Here is a 26,302-nt window from a genome sequence, read left to right on the forward strand (position 1 = left end):
AAGTTACAGTCTACTCAGCCTTGGGTCGCTGAGAGAGAGAATCTGTGAGAGGACGACCAAGGACTTGAGTGAACACCAAGTTACAGTCTACTCAGCCTTGGGTCGCTGAGAGAGAGAATCTGTGATAGGACGACCAAGGACTTGAGTGAACACCAAGTTACAGTCTACTCAGCCTTGGGTCGCTGAGAGAGAGAATCTGTGAGAGGACGACCAAGGACTTGAAAATGCCAAGGCGCGACAATTGAAAGGTGTCTGTTTGTTCAGAGATACATGGTGTTCGTTTCCAATACCTCCATCTGATGGCTGAAAGAAGAACTCAAGCAGTGGGATGTCAAAATAAGATCGGAGGTAGCGAAGCTGAGAGACAGACTCATCTGAATGTAAAGGAAAGTGAAATATGTATGATGGATGTTGCGCAGAGGCGGACATATTGTTACTGAAAGGATGCTGACGGGACTGGCCAACAAAACCTGTCAAAATGGAAGTGTTTTTGTCCTCGTCGAGAGAAATGTCTACGCTTTCCCCTCGTATTTGCTATACTCTTGCCATACCTTCAAGCACAATCACCACCTGAAGCTGTTTGATATCCTCCACAACAACATGGAAGCCGATAATCATCTCAAGGGTTTTTTTCCCTGGAGAATAATGGTCCTGGTCATGAAAACTGGCTGGCCCCGTCTGTGACTTTGCATCTTTCACAATACCCCACGTCTTAAGAAATCGTTATTTCTTTTTGAGCTTCGTGAAGCGACTGTAGTCCTGAGAGGCCATTCAGGGCAATGGTGAAACTGTAGATAATTCGCAGTAAATTTTACTGAAGTGGACGTATCAAACCTTTAAGGGGATGCGTTTTAAATTGCCTGCATGAGTGAAATATATTTTTACACTTACCGAACTCCTCGTGTTTCTTGGCATAGTCTGATGATCCCTGACTCGGCTTCGACTTATCCTGATCTGAGCTGCTGTGGCCTTTACTGCCGAACATTTGGAGCTTCTTCAACATGATGAAGCGTGCTCAAGAGTGCCTGTTAGAAAAAGGCAGTCACTTCTGGAAAGAGAAAAATGACACGATCAAGAACTGCCAGCTGGCTTAATCCCTATCGCTACCCCGATAAGGTTATTCCCTAACACTACACCAACACATATTTATCATGATCGACATTATGTCACAGGTACATGTATACCATTCACGACGACAACAATGTTCTCGCTGTGTGTGATTCTGGTGTAGAGCTATCCTGAGATTCAGGCTTTTTCATTCCTACTTCATATAAAAAATATTTTTAGTCATATCCACATATCGTGAGGCGGAGTGTATTGAAAAGCACTGGTTATACAAGGATGGTGAAAAGCACTGAGGAAAAAAGTGCTAACTGTCACGACCAAACTATTTAACCCTGCCCATACGTTATCTCTAGACTCCCTGGGCAACCCATCACGTCTATAACTATATTCTATCACTTTGCTAGTTTGATTCATATCTACCTCGACCAAATACCAAACAGTAAATTACAACTGAAATGAACCTGGCAAAGTCAACAAGAAATTCAAACACCATGGAACAGTCATTTGAAAAAATCGCTCCGGTTTCCATATGTGCAACTGGGAGCTGAGCTAACATCAAGTAATTTGTATGGAAATTCCAACTTGTTGCCTGGAGCCTGGAGTCGCCCGGAGAAGCACGGAGGGTGAATTCAAATAAACTAAAGTCATTATTACCAGGATATTGCTGACTGGGGACAAATGACTAATGATGTGATGAGATGGTTGAATTCTGGTATGAAAAGGAAGGAGGAAGAGGAACCGAGAGAATCAGATGCGTGTTGCCAATAAATAGGCCTCTCATGATGGCCAATCAGGGGATGACCCAGATATCTTGTTCAAATTGCCTTAAGTGACTATCAGCAACAGTCAGTTTTTGATTGTGCTAGTCGGGCACATATTTCTGTGTGGCCTTTAAGCATATAGACAATTGGTTTGATCTGATAACTAAAACCTACACAACAGACCCGCATACATTCAACATATTTAATCAAAAGTCTACGGAGAACTGATAAAGTTACAGAAATTTACATATCAGATATGTCACAGTACACGCGTAGGTGTGGGCATATAGCAAAGTTTGATAAACACCAATCAAAGAATGGTTCAGCAACAAAATAAGCTTACGTTCATGTACGTTGATTTTGAAGGTAGAAGGTTGCAGAGGTTGGTTAATGTAATTTGTGAGATACTGGGGTGCAACGAGAATCACACCCATGTCAAGCGCGACAAAACAAGAAGATGACTTCATAGTGCGAGTTTAGTGATTATACCACGCCAACTAGACAATTGTTTCGTGGTTCACGTCAACATGGCCGATATCCTGGCTGCGACGCATCTCTGTCGAGGAAGGTTGTGGATCTGCATCAATCTTGTTGACGATCTGCAGTCTAATCATCTCGGCTAACTATGTGCAACCCAGAATGACGAGGGAAACTGGACTTCTTTGATATGAAATATTAAGTGTTAGGATAAAGAGGAGCGCGAAGTCTCAACCTGCACTGACCACTCCTCTCCTCGTGATTGGCACGGCACACCCAAAACACTGCCCCAGTTATAGGAGGTTTTCAATGAAATCAATGGAAATCAATGGAAATAAGCCACTTGAAATGTGTCACAGACCCATGCACACAGGGTCCTCTGGTCCTATACAGAGAAATAAGAGACTACTCACGCTGACCACGGCTAAGCACACGAAAATAGATAAATGCAGCGTAGCCAGTGCATTCAGCGACATAGAACGCCGAGTCGTGACCTTGTGACATGCGCTTTAATGACTATCACGATGTCCCTTGTAGTAATGAGATAATAATATAGGCCAATCCATTGTGATATTTAAAAAGTTGGGCATTATCTAATGCATTATCTAATGCACACTTTCTCCATTGAAAGGTAAACTAGAGGGACCATAACTTTATTGGTCAAATAGATTATCATAAGACGCCTACTTGAAGAGCTCATTATATTTTGTATGAAGTGGTGTCATTTCAATAAAAGTAAAGGGACGTGCAACAGACATTCAAGCCACTGCACATACATTAGTGATTGCCTCGAGAATGTTCGTGCACAGTTTCAGGTGTCTTTTCAATTCCTGCTCAAAAAGAGCTTAGCTATCAGAGTGCTAAGGATCTATGACCCGTCGGCAAGTACGTTTTAGAAGTATGATCTTATCTAAGTATGGTGTCTACAATAGCATTATATCCAAAAACAATCCGTAAACAATAGAACAGGACTATCGAAAACACAGGATCCCGTCGCTTTCACACCGGCCTGGGATTGCCGTCACACCCATGTAGTTCTATTATGTGTTGCCAGGAACCGCCACAAGTTCATGCAGTCCGACCAAGACGATCGATAGTGTGGCGGATTGCGGCTATAATAAACTACCCAGAAGTATTAAGGTAGCAGGAAGGGGTCGGCGTTTTTGGTGAATGTGGACTACGTTACTACTTTATATCTTGTTTCCTGGCATCAGTTTGTGAATATTGTTGGGAAGTTTTTCAGTAATATTATAGAAAGTTTGTGCCGTATCTAATAGCTGTTTCCGTGGTGTAGTGGTTATCACATCTGCCTAACACGCAGAAGGTCCCCGGTTCGAAACCGGGCGGAAACTTTTTAAATTCTCTTTTTCTTTTTCTTTTTTTTCTTCTTTTTTCTTGATCAATAAAGTAATAATTTTTTTTGACCGTTCATAGCTTTGAAAAAAATGATCGAGCTCAAAAGAAATGTTTTTTGGTGCCAATAATGGTTTGGTGTACCGTTCGAGTCGATTCTCTTCAGCAATCGATTAAATTTTCAAATTGTAATTTGCAAATGAAAACAAAACGAGGTGAGATCTTGAAAAATGCCTTCTGTACTGCCCTAGAGTTGGTAGTTAGTTATGAAATATAATGTATCGAGGCCAGTGTACCATAACAATAATAAATTGATCAAATATATCAACGGCTTCGGGCTGCATTTGATTTACAATAATGATTGCCCCAAGTGGCTCGTCAACCGACGATTAGTGCTCTAACAAGTAATATGCTTCTCAGTACGACTCCATGTACCGACTTTACAAGAGTGGCTAATGAAACCAGTAAGGGCTGGCCATTTTATACTTTGACCCCTCAATCGGCGGAAAAATAACACACTAAGGCTGGCTATATTCAGATTATCATCACGGTGACCCAAGTCAGGTGTTGGTCGCCCCCTACCCTATCCCTCACCTCGAGCCTAAGCCCCATCATATCATTAATGTCTTTAACTCTTGGCATTGATCACAATCACAACTATGACTGTCACGAGGTGAAGATCCCGGGGAGGGTGGCGAGCTTTGAGTGATCGATCGAGCCTTGGGGACACAGGTGCCTATAAATAATCCATGATACCATTGGTATCGACTCGTCACCAGGCAGGAGACATATGCACGAGTTGTTGCCGCCTAAAACTTACGGTACAACAAGAAGATTTGACCTGCCAATTTATTAGTTTACAACATTCTCCCAACATTTTAGCAACTTTAACAACACTATCCAACTTCCGTCTTGTCTATGAATGACCTGCTAACATTTGTAAAACTGTTGCCAGTGGTTGTTGGGTTTAGTAATACCCGAACAGGTAACTGGCTCGTTTATCAATATCATAAAAAAACCTGAAGCATACACATAGACAAGATAGACCGAATTATGCACGGGCCAGTTCGTGAACCCAGTTTGGTAACCGAGGTAGTAACGTGTAGTCTTACACGTGTAGTGGTGGCATCATTCCTACTAGCCCAGGCTAGAGGGAAATTCCCTTTAGCTCAGTCGGTAGAGTGATGGCCTTATAAGCGAGAGGTCCCGGGTTCAATCCCCGGTTGGACCTTGATGTTTTTCCTCTGTTACACACGGAAAAGGAACAGACTGGAATTCACAGGAAATCAAAGACCAGCTGACCAAACCACCTCATTCTTGAGCACTACACATGGAAACATGGGTACTGCCAAGTAGGACCTGTCAGTGTCACCGATCGAAGACTGAAGTAACTCAAAGAGCTTTCACCAACCCACACCTCCTTCTCTGACAAAAATAGCCCGGCAGGACACGTTGGATGATCATGAGAGAGAGAGGGAGCTAAGTGAGGCAGAATTGTTTAAGAGCACACAATACGCCTCTAAAATAAATCAACGCGCTAAATTGAGTAAATTGGTGATGTCCACCTGATGCCAGGAATACATCCACCTTCGATCTCAGAAATGATGGAGACTCTCGTCTGCTGCTTCAGACAACGTCAAGGAAGTGGTGCTTGGACAGTTTCTCAATATATGATATATGCAACGCCATAGGAAATTATATTCAAGATATGTTTTCCTCAAATCTAGACCAAGTATTCTGATATCTAAAAAATTGCTGCATTTGCTATGTCTCGTTTTGTATGATTTTGACAATAGGCAGGTTTCGCAAGCCATACGATCGACGTAGTACAAAAGTACGAAGAGCTGTGGTCATCGAGTCCTTTGCTAATTTACGAAACACTCGTAAGTCATCTTTTATACTCGGTTGAAGGACAAATCCGGGAAATGTGGTTTAATCTTTACCAACACTTATAAGCAACACACCTCTCTTATATAGTGGTGTGATTGACATGGCATTGCTCCCATGGTTTTATCAGCAGTGTATGCGATTATAAATGTTATACATAGGAGGACGCCAGAGGCCCCGGAGGAAACCAACACCGTTGAAGAGAGTCCCGCTCTCTGCCACGGCCGGCAGGAATCGAACAGAGAACCTCCGAGGTTACAGACGCTGATCCACTGCGCCTCTGTGGCAGCTCAAAGAAAAGCCCAAACCTCCGGCCTCTATAAAGCCTCTAGCTTCTAGAATGATAAACATATTGAACAGACCCCATACACGCTCACCCCAACTGCAGCATGTTAACTCGAGCTTCTAGCCGCGAGCCTTTTGCCACTTATTGCATGACGATAGGCGACCATTAATTGATACAACAACCTACTTCAGTAACAATTTGTAAAAATATAACGTATCATTTCAACGTCTGTTTGTCCGCAACGATCGCGTTGCCCCAAAACCACTTTGAGCTAATTGCATTCATGATCGGTCATTAAGTCAATTAAGTCAGAATTGCTTTTAAGTCATCAAATAGTAAGCAGTACAATTAACGTCGAACCGAGGAATGGGGTTTGAGAGGTTTGAGAGACCACATTTCCCCTGACTACCAACCACCTTTATATCTATAAGCTTGGCTTCATCACAACAACGGCCATGTTAGTGTGATCTTCTTAGTGTTTCCACGTCCGAACAGCAGGCCTACCGGGGCTGGGAATATCCATACAACAGACCCAGTAGCAGGCGTCAGTATAGGAATGTTATAGAGCAGGGGGAACACTTCTCATGTGGCATGGCCTAAAGTCTTTCTCTCGTTACAGCAGATTCGATGGACGTTGATCATGTCAGTAGTTCCCTCGTTGAAGGTATCGACACTTGCGATTGACCGGCTGTCATAAAAATACTTTCATTGTTGTTATCCCGGGTCGGTTACCTCTTGATTATGGATTGAAATGCCGAGTTGGAGAGATTTCCGATTGTAAAGTACTAGGTGTAGACAACATGAATCACCTTTTAATGTCAACGGGCTTGTGGACAACTGAAGAAGATTAGTAGGCATATTCATTCCTCACTGGTTTTGCATGCAGGCCAATACATTTACCCAGGGACCTGACGAGAGTTCGTAATAGGAAAATGTCTTCTCGAACTAAAGTTGAGATACTGGCACTGCACATCTCAACATCTGGTCTAGCAGGCATATTCCTTCTTGGACCCGGGGATCCGACAGAAAACCAGGAGAGTGCGTTCCAAGAAAATATAAACCAAATGAAGAAAAACGCGAACCTACCTGAAACAACCTTGTCAACGAATGAAATATCCTTTCCGTTATCAAGAACAGGAAGTTCACAAGCATAAGAAGAGCTTCTTAATTGGACTCTATAAGCTAGTATTGCATCATCACCGACGCTATGTTATATTGGCACAATAATGAACTCACTACCTAGACATTCAGAATCCAATGGGGTGGTTATCCTTAGAGTCTAATGTAACGAAATGAGGCAAGATAATGGAGAACATTAAGGTATATGCTATCGATTCTCATGCTACATTTTCAGTCAGCCTTATCCATCTGATCTACGATATGATTGAGTTGCTTCCTTCAGTAGCCAGCTCACCTTACCTATAGAAAGTCAATGCGCAATGTAGGAGGTTATCGGTGAGATCCAGTAAATCCATCTGACCCACCTCAGATAAATATGGCCAATTCGTCTTTTATCAAACACCTCATTCACAGATTCGTGGTGTACACTGTATATGATATTGCGGTTATAATACCAGGAAATACAGATTTGCTGATGTCCTGCACAATAATAATGCTGGCAGTTATTTCTCTTGAGGAAACCCGTACAGTTTAGTGAAAAATGCGCACGTTGACATCACTCGCGCTTCCCTTCAGTTTCAAGGCTATAACAAGTTACACAAGTTGTTATAACACATATTCTAGCATAATGAATTTGTCAAAGTTACATTAATTTACATGAGCCGGAATACGGGCGCCCAGAATGGCCTGCTTGAGGAATCAATGACCGACATTGGCCACCTTACCATGCTGGGTTCCTGGTCCCATTTGAGGTACAAGCCATCTGCGATTAACCACCACTCCAGGGACCAACATCCCTAATACAGGCATCATTTTGCAGGCCATGATACCGATCGCGACACCTGTCGTTAATGATGCTGTCATGAGGAAGGGTATATGCTACATCAAGGATCTAAGCAAGGAAATATACCGGCCCGAGCATCCCATTTGGGCAAAGAAAGCATTGTGAGATAAGGGTGAGCCCAGAAATACGGTTGCCCCGATCACATGATCGGTAACCATTCATCTTCAAAGTGAACAATATGCGCTGGAGAGGGCGGATGAAATACTAAACACCAACATGAAACACGTTCACGTTCTTGCTGTGTGTAGGTTTTCAGGCTCCAACCGGTGGCTTTAGCATTTTGGAACACGAAGCAACATTACGATATGTTTCTACTATTCTGAACAGAGAATAGAAAGGTTAGCTTACCTTGTTTGATGAAGCAATCCGGTCTCAGGTTCCACGTGAATGAGCGGTATTCTCGAGAGAATCATCAGCTGTTTTATCAATCAAACACACAGCATTCACGAAACTGCATATTACAAGGAACATGTCATCGCAACCAATACCTGTGGTTATGTGGACTAGGTCATGTAGCCATTGACAATAAAGTACATTAATGTCTGACTCAGTAAAACGGAGGTTATTTGCCAGTGTATATTAACAGTTATAGAAAGTATAATATCATATTTCAATCATATGTTTTTATTGATGGAGGTCATGGTCTGTGCAATTACTTTTCCACTGAAAGATATCAACAACAAATGCAGCTAAATTGAAGGTCGCACAAACATCTTCCCCGCAAAAATATCACAGCAGCTAACATTCAGTCTGACAGTTTTTGAGTAAAATTCTGTTCACTTCGGGGAGTGATTCGCAGAACTATGAATGTTGGCGATTTTCCTGTGAATGGACAATCTGGTATCAGTGCGACACTCTCTCTCCCTAGAAAGGTATGGGTATGTTGTCTGGTGATAACATGATAAATTATCCTCAGTCGGAAACTGCCACTTTACATGAAATGTACTTTTGACCAGAAATTCTCTATATTGCGGATGTGCATTTAAAGGCCAGCCATATAAACCTTTACTCGCCGGCATAATAAAACTGCTGAAGATAGCCAACTTTGAATACCAGCACATACCAGCACATACATACAGCTCAGAGCACGATTTCCCCAAAACTATAAAAAGCATACATTCTAAAATACGCTTACAATCCGACTTATTTAACTTACAAAGTGGTTTTAACTTATGCTGACATGCATCCCTGTTACCAGCAGATAATATATTGATGGGCCACTCGAGCAGTGAAATACATCCAATACCAAGCATAGATGTAGATACAGCAATATTTACACGTTCAACTGAACGTCCATGAATATTTCATTGACTGACACTGGAGATGGCAAAGGGCTTTGTTGGGGAGTACGATAGGAGAATGTGGGTTTTTAGATGAAGTCTTGTGTCAGCAGTGCACCCACAAGTATTTTACGATTACTGAAGTTGTGATAAAATTGTCAGGTTGTTGTTGCGAACCCACACCGTATATATCCGGCCTAATAAAATGTAATAACTTCTTGTGATGAATTTGTAGGCGTCATGGCAGAGCCTTGACAGTCGTTATTGCCGTCTTGTGGGCATTCTGAGTGTAATCACATATCAATTGATCATGAACCTTACACGGGTTGAAATTTTGAACTGACTAAAAGTTGAAAAAATTTCTAAGTCCAAATTTTTTTTTCACTGTTTTTTTTTCTGCTCAAAATGAACCAAAATCATCAGTCCCAAAACTTTTTTGACTTCGAAAATTTTTCAAAATTTTGAACTGACTGAATGAAAGTTGAAAATTTACCTTAACCCTTAACGACGACCGAAAACCGCGGGAGGAAAGTACATATGTAGTTTAAGAAGCATAAAGAATGATAGTTATTTTGCTCCATGACAGGTCATAACGATGAACCTCACTGATGGCCATTCATATCTATTGCCCTTTTTCTTAATTGTTTCAACCAAAGCCAATGTCAATGGAACCTTCCATTCAAAACCTTCCATATCCATTCAGCCACATGTGGCATCGAGACGTGTGGCATCGACACCATTCCTGAAATGACTCGATGTCTCTTCTAGCAAGATATATGCAGGTCCAAATGTCATAACATTAATCTATGGGGTAATACATGTATTTGGTTGGGTGGCAAATTCCTCTCTGACAGGCATGCCTCGCACGCCTCGCATTGAGCATTTAGGCCAGGATATGCTCTGCGGTAATATCATAGTTACGCCAGTCACTGCATCAAGCGAAGCATTTATCAAGTTATATCGTGTTTTTGCATTGGTGGATCTGCTTGCAGCCTGACTCGTAGATCTCTCCACTAATTGATTAACACCTTGGATTCTTTATCGCCCAAGTATTGTCGAAAGAGCCAATAATGAGCCAAGCTAGCTTACGTGCCCTCTAGTCCATATTTTAGAAACAGTGTGAAGAGAACTGATCTAGAGAGTGTAAACATGTGATTGCCTGATCTAAAACATTGGAATGGTAACAGAATTTATCAATGATCGAGGCATGTACCACACCTCATAGTAACGTAGCATTAATTTTCACTCAACGCCTCACTTTTGCGGCGGCGGTCTTTGATTTTCCATCGAGATATGGACGGTGAGTATCGTGTTAGATTCGATGGAAGGGAGCCACAGTGAAATAGTGTTTTTATCAGCCATAAGTTTGGTGCAGACAACTCGTTAAATGTTAGGTGTGATAGAGTTGAAATAAACACCACGCATTTACACTACACGTGGTCTCTGCACTGCAATCGAGAGCGGGGAGTTGAGATAAAATGTACCAGAGCCAGAGCTAGAGTCACAAAACACCTTATACATTACCTGAATGGCATGCATGATATTCATCTATCAATGGAAGTGCTTCTGTCAGGAACTGAGACAAAAACTACTTTCTATTAACTTCCATATTAGCAACTATTTTCACAGTAACAGTAATCAATAACCAACCAGATACGGTAACAACTAGATGAATTCTCGTCGAAGTGAAAATGCTTGTACCATAGACCATATTCATTTGTCGTTTAAGACACGTATCGACTTTGCTTTATCAGCATGACAACTTCTCAAAGAATATGCCAATGTCTGGTCTAGCCATGGCAAACTGAACTCTTCCATTAGTCACCGTATGTAACTGTAGTATTATATCCTGTGGGTTGAATGTGACCAAAACAATGCTACATCGAGCTTGGCGACAACATGGGCAAAATAGATTCCACGGTCACCGCATACGATTGTTTGCGCACCACTTATTAATTCTTCATCTCTCCCTGACCAATGAAACCATGTTGCTGAAATAAGCTAAAATTGGATCAACGTCTCAAAGTCCTCTGCTCAACATCAACACGGGACCCACGCCGGGATCTTTCAATATGCTATTCAAAGAAGAGCCCCGTGGAGATGGGCATGAAAGCCATTACTCGTGCTTACGAATCTCAAATACTTGTAAAAGCTATTCAAAGAAGAGCCCCGCGGAGATGGGCATGAAAGCCATTACTCGTGCTTACGAATCTCAAATACTTGTAAAAGCTATTCAAAGAAGAGCCCCGCGGAGGTGGGCATGAAAGCCATTACTCGTGCTTACGAATCTCAAATACTTGTAAAAGCTATTCAAAGAAGAGCCCCGTGGAGATGGGCATGAAAGCCATTACTCGTGCTTACGAATCTCAAATACTTGTAAAAGCTATTCAAAGAAGAGCCCCGCGGAGGTGGGCATGAAAGCCATTACTCGTGCTTACGAATCTCAAATACTTGTAGAACCTATTCAAAGAAGAGCCCCGCGGAGGTGGGCATGAAAGCCATTACTCGTGCTTACGAATCTCAAATACTTGTAGAAGCTATTCAAAGAAGAGCCCCGTGGAGGTGGGCAAGCTCTGATACTTGTGCCAAATACTGATTGGTATTCACAGAGGGATGCAGGATCTAGCATCACGATCCATCATGAACGCTTCCGCTGGTCATCAACAACATAGCAAGCATTGCCCACCACAGGTTTCATCGCATTGCCTAATGCAAGCCGACATGTCATGGTCACGACAAGCTGCTCATTCTGTCAGGTTAATGGAGAATGCCAGTCAAGGGAATGGCCTTCGGGTAATGACATGCCACTGACTGGTCGTGACCAACTCCCAAAACCTGTTGATGGGCCCTGCATACAATGAGTCCAATGACATTACTGTACCTCTGGGCAATCACTGATGAAATGCCCTAAAAGAAACGTGTGAAACAAAGCACCTGCTACGGTATATAATAATACAGTCTATGAACAAATAGAAGACGATCAATAATGACAATACATGTAATTAAAATGTGAGTCGAACCAGGTGATGAACCATGTTTTACAACCGAACACCAATCAACCAATGCAGCCTTATCCTAGGGTTGATAACGGGGATCACGGGTTAATCTCAGTCATAACCAAAGCATTCTCTGGACTCTTTTTCTTTCCAAGTAAGTCCAGCAACATGAATAATTTATGACAACACTCATAGTGTAGCACATCATTTTTAAGTGCTAGGAAACATATACCGAGAGAATTTATCAGTTCTTTGAACATTTAGTCGTTTTGATCTGTAGTACAATACAAACGTAGAAAACCTATCTGAATGGCAGGCTGTAAGATAAGATACAGTATATATACCTTACTTACATGTTACACTAGTATATCCCTTCTGGTAGTCAGAGATATATCCCTTAGCAGCAGAGTAATCCGATCGAGTGAGCGAGTGAATACCTTTGGGATAATCCTTGGTGGATGGAGGCAACTATGATTAATCCGTAGAGTACTTGTCGAACATCATTCAACAACAAACCTGACAGAGATCGGCTGCAGTCCCGTTCAGTACCAGCAGGCTCAGCCACACTGTTGCCTCGGGTTTGTATAAAATCTAGTGTGGAATAATTGATAGAACGGGCCATCGATCAGCTGTGTCTACGGAACATCAGAAACATACATGCATATTCATGGAGCCGATGGGACATTCGCAACAAGTGACTGTTAACACGTTAAAGGTACATCGACATGTGCATGGAGCCGATGGGACACTCGCAACAAGTGACTGTTAACTCGTTCAAGGTACATCGACATGTGCATGGAGCCGATGGGACACTCGCAACAAGTGACTGCTAACTCGTTCAAGGTACATCGACATGTGCATGGAGCCGATGGGACACTCGCAACAAGTGACTGTTAACTCGTTCAAGGTACATCGACATGTGCATGGAGCCGATGGGACACTCGCAACAAGTGACTGCTAACTCGTTAAAGGTACATCGACATGTGCATGGAGCCGATGGGACACTCGCAACAAGTGACTGTTAACTCGTTCAAGGTACATCGACATGTGCATGGAGCCGATGGGACACTCGCAACAAGTGACTGGTAACTCGTTCAAGGTACATCGACATGTGCATGGGGCCGATGGGACACTCGCAACAAGTGACTGTTAACTCGTTCAAGGTACATCGACATGTGCATGGGGCCGATGGAAGACACCCAACAAGGGACTGTTAACTCGTTCAAGGTACATCGACATGTGCATGGAGCCGATGGAAGACACCCAACAAGGGACTGTTAACTCGTTCAAGGTACATCGACATGTGCTGCACGGAGCAGATGGCAGACTCGCAACATGCACGGAGCGAGTGATTTCCAACTTTACATTAACTGCCATACATATCATTGGAGCATGTGGGACAAATGTATGATAAAGAGGTAACAGATGTTCTGTTGTTGGCATACTGACGTCGAAAGGTTTTAGCAAGGACATTTCATGACTCTGCGTGGTGCCCACTGGACACTTGCAAATGTATAAAGATCAGACAAGCCTGTAAACATTGGTACCGAATGGATTCCAGACACCTTGGTCCTTGGGACATATTCATTCTCACAGAATGACCTTGTAAGAAGGTTTAAACCCAAAGACCAATCATTGATAGGTTGAACATCCTTGGACAGATGGAGAAAGGCCGCACATCCGTTGATGTTGGTCGTCCTGTAAGTCATAGGTCAACAGTGATGGAGGAGCTGAATGGTGTCCAATACCCACACATCAGCTTCGTCTATTCACCACTGCTCGCCATGTAGCAAGTGAATCGGAACTTAGGGACATGTCTTGGTCAAATTATTCCCCACAGAGCATCTTGCTCTTGCTCCCATTTTGTACTCGTGTAGTACTTGTAACCTTCGGAAACGGAAATGAAGTAATTCGGTTTAGATGCAACCTCTAATTAATGATTCTCATATATTACTTGTGCCCCCTCCATGACTGCACGAACTGATCAATGATGGCTGAAAAGGAGCCGTGTAACAACTTTTGCTACGGAACCATCATTGAGGCAGGCCCAATTCAGGTTGCCAAGTCAACAACTCAGCAAACAGTTCCCTTGCACTTTCATGCAGCTCCAGGCCATCCATGGCAGCGATAGACCTTGGCAGTGATAGTAACGAAATCAGAGAACAACCAATTATCTGATCGGATCATTTAGGCAATCGCTGCTACCCTATCATATTTCATTCGCAGCAACTACCTCTTTACCCAACTGACTGGCCTTTATCTTTCCCGGGCCATTGTCTTCGATCGACTGGAGCCATTGATTCCCAATAATCTAAGAAGATCACGGCATGTCATGGTAAATTCGTCACAGGCGGCCGAGATCGATCTGATACTCCCAAGAGAGAGAATGCTATTGAGTTTTTCTTAATTAATGTTGTGGGTCTCCAGTTATCGCCGGGATAGTAATAAAAGATGATTGGTAGCAAATATGACAGCACATTAATGTTTTACGTTCGGCCTGATGCAGTTAAAATGTTGACAGTGAAGGTTAACAATAGTCTGCTTTACGGGTTGCCGGAGATGGCTGTCACATATCTCAAGCGTATTCAAAACAGAGATGTGAAACTTGTGAGCAAAATGCTTCACATGCCAGTCCTCCTGCAACTCCACTCGCTGGCTGGTAAGTCTCGTTTTGTTCTTAACATTCTCCTGCAATCCTACAAGGATGTTCCTCAAATCAACTCGCCACATGAGATTAGCTCAGTGCTCCTAGCCTCAACTACAACCTAAGCACACCTATATAGACCTTGTATGGGGACATAAGTTTTCAGGCGAGTGACCCTTTTTTGTGGAACCAGCTCTCGTCCCCTCTCACTCTCAGGATGGCAAACTACGTCAGCTCTTGAAAAGACGTTGGTTTTGAGAGACCCGATGATTTGAGAGTTTGGCGCCTTGTTTATGATGAATGATAGTAGTTTGAACTTTCCTGCTCGAGAACGATCTTGCAATTTCTTGTGGAGCCAAGAGACTTATTATAATAGTACTTTCATCATTCCAGGCTCCTGCTTTTGATCGAACGTAAGCAGAAGCTGAGCAGCGGATAGTGGTTATATCCCAAATTACTGAGCAAACAGTGAAACATCCATGAACATTAATCAGTGAAACGACGTCCATACTTCAGGCTCGACAACCACTTCCGACTCGCATTTAGCATTATTTCAGGTTCTCCTCAATAAAATCCTTTGATTTCCCTGAGTCTTTTGAAGACAATACAAATCAATCAATTTCATAATCAAATTTCGTTTTGTTTTACGATTCGATAATCACATGATCATGTTGGGGCTCCGCCAGTTAATTCAGTCATCGTGTTTCGTCGATATAAATCTTCAAAGGAGAAGGGTTCAGCCGTCGGTCGATATATAAAACACTTTGTTCCCAGTAGTACTACGCCCATTCATCCATGATAGGGATACTGCCCAATTTGCGTAGCTGGGGTAAAGGTTCACCTTGCGTACTATTGAAGTAGATGGGGTTCGTGGAAGGAAAGGTTCACCCGGCACAGAGCGGCGTACCGTGCCCATTCATCTATATCATTCTTCCAGTCAATTAAGATCGCTCCACTAAGATGAATGATGGATGGTGACGGAGTTAATCAACTTCGAGTAGCCAAGCAAAAGAGCAATGACGGTATTTTGGACCTGGCATTGCTACAATTACCCACTGGCGAGTACATTCTGTAGTATTGAAGAATAGCCAATGAAAACAACAATGACCATGACACTAGTAATAGTATTACTACATACCCAAGTGTTTTCACGTTTTTTCAAAACGTTACACTGGGCTACTAACATAAGCTCGAAGCACAGGGAGGTATGTCAGCCAGAATGTCCCTCTGAAATGTATTTAAGATCCTATGTGAATAAAAAAAAATTTTGTTGGCGAAGTAGGTAGGGTCAGGTCATTCTCCCATAATCCCTGCTGGCACTTTACTCAGGAATGCCATCATATCATTGCCTATTGAAAGAAACATTGGTAACCTCGTGAGGGTTTGATTGAACAGAGGCACGCTGTGAGACGAATCGATTTTTATCGAGTAATTAACACTTGGTTGTGTTTGAACCGGTCGCTAATGTGGTAAGCCGCTCTAATCTGCCACCTGTTGTTCATGTTGTGATGATAAACGTGCACTGAATGAACAATGACTAACACAATGGTTTCTGTTGTGTTTGATTGGTGGAAGGAACGCACAGTGAATATTGACCAATCCACATTGTGTATTATATTTCCTCGGCTCAGCCATCTTTCCTCAATCAAAATAGGTACATTTGTTTTCCATAGCTCATTCTTTATGGGAGAAGTGAAACCAATTAATTGCAATGAAATCATACATACTGAGACGTTAGGAAACATTACTGGGGGAGACTGGAGCCTTCTCAGTTTTGGCCGGCAACTAGTATATATAGGAGAAGAAGTCTCCAAGATCTGACCCAACCACCGAAGTAGGAAGCCAGCGACAAGCCAATTTGGCGTGGAATAATAATCGGAATTCTAAATATGACTCCCATCCCAGATAGTGCAACCCCACACCCTCTCAGAGGTCTCCAGTGAACACGAGCCGGATGCCTCTTCGCAGTCACTCAGAGGTGAACAGATGAAAACTTCTAATCAAGCTATAAATTGGAGCTGGTGATGACCTCGAGCTCTTCTCTCTTATGCGACGGCTCCTTCGAAAAGAAACCAACATTTCATTACTTTAAATCAATTGGTTGCGACACTTGCGACCTTTGGCTATCATGAAAGAGATAGCAACTTCAATTATATTTGACTATTCCCGTGATGCCGCTGATGATTGCGGTATTGCGTGTGCTGTCGATAGTGTAACGGGTGTGATGTGGGTTTAATCGGCGAAACACATGTATTCTTCATTCTGAAAGACAGGCCAACAAGCAACTGGTCTCAGCCGACACCCAATTAAATGGGAAAACCTACAACAGAAAGAGGTTGGTTAACACTCCACGCGACATCAATCAGGTTTATCTACGGTACTTTAGCTCGAAAGGGGAAATCAATGGGGGGGGGGGGGGGGGGCTGGAGATCTGGGTGCGTGTCCCGCAATGTGGAGGGGCTCTACATCTTTCAGCAAAACTGAACCGAATTGAAATGAGGTTTCGCACTCGTGGCCGTCGTGAAGCTCTTCTTCACATTCCTGCTATCTATTCGACTTGCCAACAACAAACTATTGTGTCAGTTAAACAAAGCAACCAGGACAATTCCCCGAAGCCACTACTTACTGAGGATCAAGTTAATTTACTCCTTGGAATTGCAAAGAAACAGTCCACCGTTTGTTCTGGAGGGGCCTTGATGAGGGTAATGGCGGAACAGGTTGAAAGGCTGCGGGAGGAGCCAGCAGCATGAATCATCACGGATGGTAATTGGCGTTGTTTTTACAACAGCGCCAGGCGTTATGAGCAAAGACACGATAAACCAGGCTTCTGGGTAATGACCTCTACTTCTGCATTTAACTGCTCTGTGAGTCTGCGATGGGAAAGGAGTGTCACTTTGTCATTTCACGTGTAAGATGCGAAGGCAGAAATGGAGAGGTTAAGAGATAGCCATGCCGATATATAGAAACACTCAAGGTACAATAATTTGCTGCCCTCATCAGTGTCAGAAACTGCATTAAAAAGGAGCTCCCTTCACATGGCACCTTGTTCATTTTTCCCCTCTGAAATACGAACATGCAGCTCAATAGAGGCAAATAACCTTGCGTGGCATAAGTCAGTACAACAATCAACTTGTCTCCGTCAGTCAGCTCGAGCCAATAGCCTGGAGACGACTGGTCAAGTTGGAGTGTTTAACCTAGAGCTAAAAGGACCTTCTTAAAGCTGTGACCTGAGCTAGATATGCACGCAGCTGACCACGCGGGAACAAGGAGCGATTTTGTACAACTATCTCAGTAGCTATGCCAGATACAAATTATAAAGGATTTTCATATTCATTGAAGTGTAATAATTATGAAGGTGTCAGAATTCACTTTCTGAAACTCGCCAAAGACAGATTTCAACCATATCAAGTTATCATCAAAAGGGGCATGGTGAAAACAATGTTATGACGTCCTATATCATGTAAAAAATACAACTGCAGAAACGATGTAAGACTATCTATTTCTTTTTGCCGATGGGCTCTAGAGATACAACCTGGTTGGACTATTGGATTCATTCAAACGTATTCAAGCTCGCCATTCCCAACCTCTTTGTAAGAACCTGACCAGCTTCAAAGAGAGATTCTTTCATCAGAAGAGGCAGCTGTTGGGGACATGAAATGTAATCGTAGGCCTACTTAGATCTTCTCTTCGTAAATGACAAGGGCCGGTTGCTATGGCTTTTGTTACGTCATTCTACAAAGGACCCAGATATCCATGTTATCCCAAGAGCCAGCTGTTCATCATTTTAAAGCACGGAGCTTCATATTTCAGACCAACTAATCATCTTAACTGATTTCAAAATATATTGGTGCTCAATTGTAATCCCATTTTGGCAACCCATGGTGACCTACGGTTCCTCTCTAGATGAAGTCATCCTTGAGCCAGTACATTTGATGAGTAGAGGAAAAGTTGAATTGTTATCGACCGAACCAAATGATATCAACACTGAATGCCCCCGTCCATGCTTTTTCCAGCTCAGTTCAACTTTTACATCAAAAACGTATCTGATCTGCGATAATTGGGGAGCCTTCTTATTCTTCAGCGTTCGATGTTTTGATTAGAAGATTTGGTATTCCACATTTTTTACAAAATGTAGTTTCAGAGTAAGTAGCTGCGGCCAAATTCCCAGTGAATGTCTCTCTGGCATGTCAATATATGACAAGGTGGGAATAGAATAAGTGTCAAGAAGTACCATAGGTTCTAAGAATAGATCGATATCTCTTTATATTTACCGGAGCGGGACTAATTTATCATTTGAATGTGTCAGAATATGACATGGGGAAGATTCATGTAGTGTGCATGCAGAGGTAGGAGTCCAGGTGATAGCTAGCTGAAAAAAATCCCGTCCTTCCGCAAAACTTGCATTGTTTATTCAACTGAACGCTGGATGTCATGCTCAGTGCTCTTTACATCTTGTCCTAACACTTTCAAGTTAATCTCGATGATACAGAACATTAGTTCATCATGTCTTCAGGCGCAAACAATGCCTAGTTTTCGGAGCAAGGTGGTATTCTTGTCAGAGTCCTCACTGACCACTTCAAATTTAAAGCAACATACAAAATGTTGCCGTTTTTGGACTTACCCATCTGACCTCCCCTGGCAGTCATGGTTGCCCTAATATAAACGCATGCATCCACTACGATAAACACAACCGGTTGCAGAGTGCTATGAAATTCACCGTTATATAAAGAATGCTTGGCACACTGTTTGCTAATAATGAACACCGGGATCCAATTAGCTTTGGTGCGTCATCATCAGGCCTCAAGGCAAACCTAATGATTGACATTAAACCAAAAAGTCTTCACTTCATTTCAAAGATAGATTCCATCTTAGACGGAATCACCATAACGTTGTAAAGCACTGCAGATCTAACAGCCAGTGAGCTATTCTCACTTGAATGATACAATAATTGAGTCACAACAATAGTTCATTCATGTAGTGGACAAATAGACACAAGTGCACTTTAGAGAAATGGTCTTGGCAAACAACGTCCTCGCATCAATAAGGAATCTGGTTGTTGAATGGAAGAAGATATGGTGTCTTCAACATGACGGTTATATCATTGTCAGCCACATACTCCCTACGACACTTTGTATCAACACAGAAACACAGAGGCTGACCTTACCGTAATCATTTCCGATCCTTTCCGCGCGACCTACAACCCGCCTTTTGGTAGCCCACTTACCTTTAAAAGCAGCGACTTACATATCGGTATTGACTTTTGGGGAATGCAGACAACCGGAAGTTGTCTGACAGACACCAGATATTGATGGGTATATGATCTTGCCTTTCACCATTTGCAAGTGGACATCGATCGATACCCAATATCGTCGATATGAATATTCCACGTCGTGGTTTAAATGGCCATTGGAGATTGCCTACAACCCGGTGTAACATCTGTTCGGTCGTTCCCCACTATTTCCGTGTTTCCATGCAATAGATAGCTTAAAAGGTCGTGACTTTTTAGTAGGGGAAACACCGAGAAGGGCGTCAATTTATCTTGCAGCGTTCCCAAACAATGAGGGGAAATACTCAAAAATGTTACGCTCAGTTGGTTGAAAGTAATCTTCTTTGCCGAATAAAATGATCGGTAACTATCATTGCCATCGTAATTAGTTATTAGCCAGTAATTTGTCGATCAATATTCTTATTTTTGTGCTGATAGATTGATAACTAGGCCACGACTCAATTCATTTGCTCAAATGTACTCCATTTATGACTGCAGATCTAATTACTCGAGCCATGAGACGAATCTCACGAAAAACGGGTGGTATTGTGTTGCCTCTACTTCCAAATGGAGCGCTTTTTTCACTGATTAGCAATTTTAATATCTCGCAGTATTTGTGCGGTTCGTGTATTTTCTGAAAACAGCCTGCTAAGTTGAAAATCCGGGGACAAAATGCATGATTAGGTTTTCCCGCCAAAATTGTTGAACTTTTTCATAAGTTTCAAATTCTGAAAAATTTTCAAAGGCAAAATTTTTTGGGGGCTGATGATGGTGATTTTCATTTTGAACAGAAAAAAACAAGTGAAAAAATATTCGGACTTAGAAATTTTTTCATCTTTCAGAGTTTAAAATTCTGAAAAATGTTCAAAGTCAAAAAAATGTTGGGACTGATAATGTTTCTTCAATTTGAGCAGAAAAAAACAAGTGAAAAAAGTGTTTCGCCAGCTTCGCTATTTTGCCGCTACGCGGTGCGTTAGGTCCTCGCGTTTACGTGCCGAGAATCCAGGCAAAGGCTAAGAATACACTCATTGTTGCTGCCTCAATCGATTTTATGGCTATTGACAGCTGATGACGTCAGTGATCTTGTTTCGCGTCATCAGGAGCCAGGTTTCCTGTTCGAAGGTCGCTATGATGACGAAGAACGGGAGCATTGTTCATGATTACGATCATAATCTTGCTGTTGTAATATTTGAAGATGCCACTACAAGAATGTGGTCAGTTCATATCACTATCTGAAGTAGAACAGGTTCCTAAAATTTGTGATACAGTCTTCATCCCCTCCCATGATTCACTGGTGGTGTGAACGACCGCCTCATTAATAACTAAAGGAACTTCTTTGTCAGGTCTTTCCCAATCCTAATAGATACAAATTGCTTGAGACGTTACCACTTAGCCATGACTTACGTGGCTGACCATGACAAATGTAGGCCCAAGGGCTTCTGCGGATGACATTATCCTCTCGTTTTGGCTTCATATCATGATCGCCTGTCAGCATGCATATACAATGTTCCAGTTAGAGAATAAAGACTGGCAGGTTTATTCAAGAGTGTTTACTGCGAATTATTCAAGCAGGGGAATGGGACACTGGGGAGAGAATATGAGATGAATCGGGCGTATATTGTACGTAGGTGAGAGGTTTATAGTTCAAATATCAATCATTTTGCGTCTATGATTAATACAGATATCAATATCCCTTGGAGACCAAGCTGGACATTTGGAGACATGGTAAACGTTACAACCTTTCAACTGTTCTTGGATGACACAACGACAGGGTGAGATAGGTTCGAGTGTTCGCTATTGAAAAAAAAAACCTTGGTGGTCAAGATGGCGGCCATGTTGGTTGATGTAAAACTGCCCAAGTCACATTTGTTTGATTTAGGCGTAAGGTAAATCCAAGCTTGACTTAGGCAGTTTTACATTTGTTTGATTTAGGCGTAAGGTAAATCCAAGCTTGACTTAGGCAGTTTTACATTTGTTTGATTTAGGCGTAAGGTGAATCCAAGCTTGACATAGGCAGTTTTACATTTGTTTGATTTAGGCGTAAGGTGAATCCAAGCTTGACTTAGGCAGTTTTACATTTGTTTGATTTAGGCGTAAGGTGAATCCAAGCTTGACTTAGGCAGTTTTACATTTGTTTGATTTAGGCGTAAGGTAAATCCAAGCTTGACTTAGGCAGTTTTACATTTGTTTGATGTAAAACTGCATGTATATGCTATATGTTAATATCGTCACTGACGACTATGCTTGTTACATTGTAGAGTCTCACATTCGGAATCATGATCGCATTCGATCTCAAAGACATTCGCAAACGAATGATGCTTTGATTTGCCCCTTCATTAATTTCATATTTAACTTATATTGGTGGAGTAAATTGCAATCAATTTGCAAGCGTCGACATATAGAGGAAGCCATGACATGGGCAAACATCACAATGGAGATTTTGCATACCAGCATCATTGATATACCCTACAAAATCAGAATGCGAGTGATCTGGAGTGGTGCTGTGGAAATGTAGGTAAATTGAAACAATTAGCCTTTACGTCAGACTGAGAGGGGAATAATGGTATTAGGATATGATATTTTCGCTATGAACAGGAGATTGAAATGCACATGTTTTCTGGAGAAAGAGCCATAGTGAGCGAGCAAGAGAAAGCTTGATAAACCTATATATCAGTGTTGGACAAGGGGAGCGTTCAAGGGACAGACCACCACGTTCGCTCCCAGCATGCTGAAGCAACAGTGCTCTCCAGTCCACGCAAATGCTTTTAGCCATGGAAGAACCTGACAGAACTGGGTGGATGGTCTCTCCAATCATTATTGGATGAGAAACCGGATCCTTTCGGTGCAATCTAGTGCCACAACAGAACTCCTTCATTTGGCTTTATATCTAATGCTGGTTGATCACTTCTGTCTCTTTAATCATTGCCGGTCGAGTAATTCTCGTTTTGTTGATTACTTAAGGATTGGGAGCGACTTGATGCGGCCTGTTAAACACAGAGCGAGTTTTATTATCTTTTCTTATCGAATAAGCAAGAGTGAAGACGGCGTATGGGTAGAGGTTTCAGTCATCAGGTACAAAGAGGAGAACCGGTTTGATTTGGGTAAAAAGGCGGAAACTGACTGTCATCGTTTTCATCCGAAACAAAATGTGCCATTATACTTTAATAATGAATGAATAACAAAGAACAAGAACACGTATTGGGCCAGTTCCGTACAAGGTAACTCTACTCTAAGTAAAGCACGACATTTCTCCGGCAATTTCCTCAATCATGCAGTAACGTTGGTGGAGTGCTAGTCCAATATAGTGAGGGCTATGAGTAATTATCGACTGGATCGTAGCCTGTGTTGAGCAGCCACATTCGAATAGGGTATGGTACTTGCCAGTCACTACCAGTTAATCACAACTCGCTCATCGATCCACAACAATCTTTCTGGCATGCTCGAACACCAACAGGTGGAAATGCAGGATGAGACAAATGTGCTAGACTACAAGTCAATACCACCGGTCTGAACATCCATGGGGCCAAGACCAAGCTCCTAGAGTAAACGCAGCGCCAACGCAAACCCGATCATACTGATCAGAGAGACAAACCTATTGAGGCGGTTGACTCATTTGTTCACCTAGGAAGTGTGATGCACAGACGAGGGTACCAGGATCCAGAAGGCATGAACTATGTTCCACATACTCAAGAACATCTCGAACTCAAGAAAGATCGCTGCCAAGACAAAGCTGAGGATTTTCAAATCGAATGTGGAATCCGTGATGATGTGTCGCTCAGAGACATGGCGAACAACCAAAATGGCAATGAAGAAACTTCAAGTCGTCATCAACAGCTGCCTACGTAGGATCTGGACAGACCGAGTAACAAACAAGGACCTAAAGGAATAAGCAAACGAGAACCCAGTTGAGATGAACGCTGAACCTTGATCGTGCATACACTGAGGAAACTGCCATCAAGAGTCAGCCGTCAATCCTACATGGGAAAATAAAATGCCAGTGTCTACAAGCCATGTATTATTCTCCAGTCAAGCCAGTGATGCACCGCATTGGATTCCACATCGCTATCAAGCAATAAAAATGAACCAATTTCTCCAGCACTTTGCTTGGCGGTTTCACACCTTCGAAACAGGAAATCAATACGAAATCCAAATCAGTGCCTCACGGCAAAGATGAACGGCAAACTGGAAAATGACGTTAGGGCCTATTGAATGCGAGCTTCTTCTTTCTGTTCTCCTTCAGGGCAAGGTGCTTTCGATGTTTGAGATCAGAGACATTCTAATGTGTCGTGTTCTCACAGACCTTGACTAGAATCTCGCTTGTAGCCTGCAGTACTGCTAATGGTTTAAGAACTGATTCCGAAGACATTGCACTGAACAAAACTAGACGACAGTTTGCAATCCTGATAAAGATTCCGCGCGGCAGTAAGAAATTATGCCGTGATTGCCGTTTTTTCAAAATATGAAAAAAGGACGCAGTAATTTTCTTCATCCATCTGAGATTGTAATAAATTCTTTCCACGGCTTTGGTTTATCACCGATTTATTGCCATTAAATAGACAGAAAGAAGAACTCGTGTCGTCTATACAATTGTATATATCAATAGGTCATTCACCTCAACCAACAGTTGTTTGCGCGATCGTGGATGCAAAAGGACAAGAGCGTTATCCGCCGGCTAAAAGTGTCTTATGTCTGGACCCCCGCAGCATGGTTATTGAACTCATGGCCTTTCTATATTTAAACAAAGCTGGGTAAAGTAATCACGTTCTGCGTTATCATGCAACTGTTCTTACGACCTCATCACGCGGCTGCCAGAGACAGTCACCAAACTAAGGTTGAGTTAATAGTCTGGAAAATGATATCCTTTCCGAAGTTAATACGACAACATGATCAATGAAAAACACTGTGTCGTCCTCCTCAGTTAACGATCGAGTTCTAATAATTCACTAATCCGGCTCAACAAGATAAGTCAATAAACAAAGCGCTTCATTGATTATCTATGACTCTTGCCCTGGTATAATGTTCCTCCAGTCAATAGATCGGCTTAGCTTGGAATATCCATCAATATCGAAGCCTCCTGCAGGCCGTCTCTACCTCCAGTGTAAGCGACGGGTTTAGAAAATGTGGTGGGAAGGGAGTCATGAATTGCTACGGTATATTGATACCCATTCGTTAATGCTGTAACCTTGAGCCAGGCCAAATGAGACGGGTTTCAGTCTGGATTGCCACACAAGGTCATCCGAGATTCAGTTCTGGGTGAAGATGACTACCATCTTGTTTGTTCGAATAGAATTAGGCCTAGTTGATGCCGGATACTTTCTCCTTTCAGGTGTGACTGAAACCAACTTACCTGCTGGGCTTGATCAGTAAACCTGACTGCTGTAATCCGTGACACGACCTGGACAAGAGCTCTATCTGAACAAAGCTGCTGTAGTAACCACACCTGAAAGAGTCCATGAAATAGAAACGTGGCAACTAAGGTTGACTTAAGTGCCCTCCTTAATGTATAATTTCAATGCCATTTGCTCTTAGACTTATCTCACCTGGTATTGAAGGATATTGGGAGCATGGTCTTTATTCAGCCGAGAATCGTTGAAAACAACAGCGTTCGGGTTTACTCCCATTTCGCCCCTTCCTGTTTCGCCCCACTTAACTCTCATTTCGCCCCTTCCATTTCTGCTACTTCTTCTCTTTTTGAAGGGACACGTCGGAGAAAGGCTATATCAGATTCCAAGTGGATAGTAATGTAAGGAAGGGCATTCATCCACAAAGAGTACAAGTCTCAATCTCGCCTAATTTGGCCTTTTAAGGTTTGTAAGGAAACTTGGCAACATCTAAAACGTGTTCGCCAATTCAATTTTACCATCTGCCTGAAGGAGGATGACAGAGATTCGTTCACACTTGATATGATCTGATTAACATCTCAAGAGAAGCTCTCTCGTGACACTGACGTCCTTACCAGTCAAAAGCTGCACTACCGAAGTCTTCAATTGGATTTATAATTGGAAAGCCCCGATGAGCTACGAGATGTAATCCACAGGTATTTTGATACGACACATTTTTTTCTGAATGGTGATGCTTTCAAGTCGACTCCAAACTTAGTATGAATGGAGGCAGGGTGCAGGGTGTTGGGTGTAGGAAATATAAAGCGCTTTGCCCGAAGATTCTCAAATTAGGAGCTCCAGACCAGCAGCCAGTATGCATCAACACTCCTCTACCTGGGAAAAGTGAAGGTGATGAGCCAGCATTTCCCGAACGGATACAATTGTAAAAAAATGCTTTAGAGAGTGAACTGCAGCCGATTGTCACCTCCGACTACATGGGCAT

At 42.5% G+C, this 26,302-nt stretch overlaps 1 protein-coding gene and 1 non-coding gene across 7 annotated transcripts in view; one reads left to right on the forward strand and one right to left on the reverse strand.

Annotated features, from left to right (window-relative positions):
* Positions 1-2,820, reverse strand: part of LOC135485924 (cAMP-dependent protein kinase catalytic subunit beta) — a 50,058-nt gene extending 47,238 nt beyond the window's left edge. For 4 of the 6 annotated variants that reach the window (XM_064768315.1, XM_064768314.1, XM_064768311.1 and 1 more), the window contains exons 1-2: positions 2,717-2,819; positions 892-1,048 (exon numbers count right to left, since the gene is read on the reverse strand). In XM_064768315.1, coding sequence (XP_064624385.1) covers positions 892-1,003 — 112 coding nt within the window. In that variant the 5' untranslated portion in view covers positions 1,004-1,048; positions 2,717-2,819. Of the gene's footprint in view, positions 1-891; positions 1,049-2,716 lie in introns of all 6 variants that reach the window. The other 2 variants (XM_064768317.1, XM_064768316.1) reach the window with 1 other exon arrangement.
* Positions 2,821-3,582: 762 nt separating this feature from the next.
* On the forward strand, positions 3,583-3,655 carry Trnav-aac (transfer RNA valine (anticodon AAC)). Its single transcript has one exon. It is a non-coding gene; the product is annotated as a tRNA-Val (tRNA).
* Positions 3,656-26,302: the final 22,647 nt, after the last annotated feature.

This window comes from Lineus longissimus, chromosome 4 (assembly GCF_910592395.1).
Source record: "Lineus longissimus chromosome 4, tnLinLong1.2, whole genome shotgun sequence".
NCBI lineage: Eukaryota > Metazoa > Nemertea > Pilidiophora > Heteronemertea > Lineidae > Lineus > Lineus longissimus.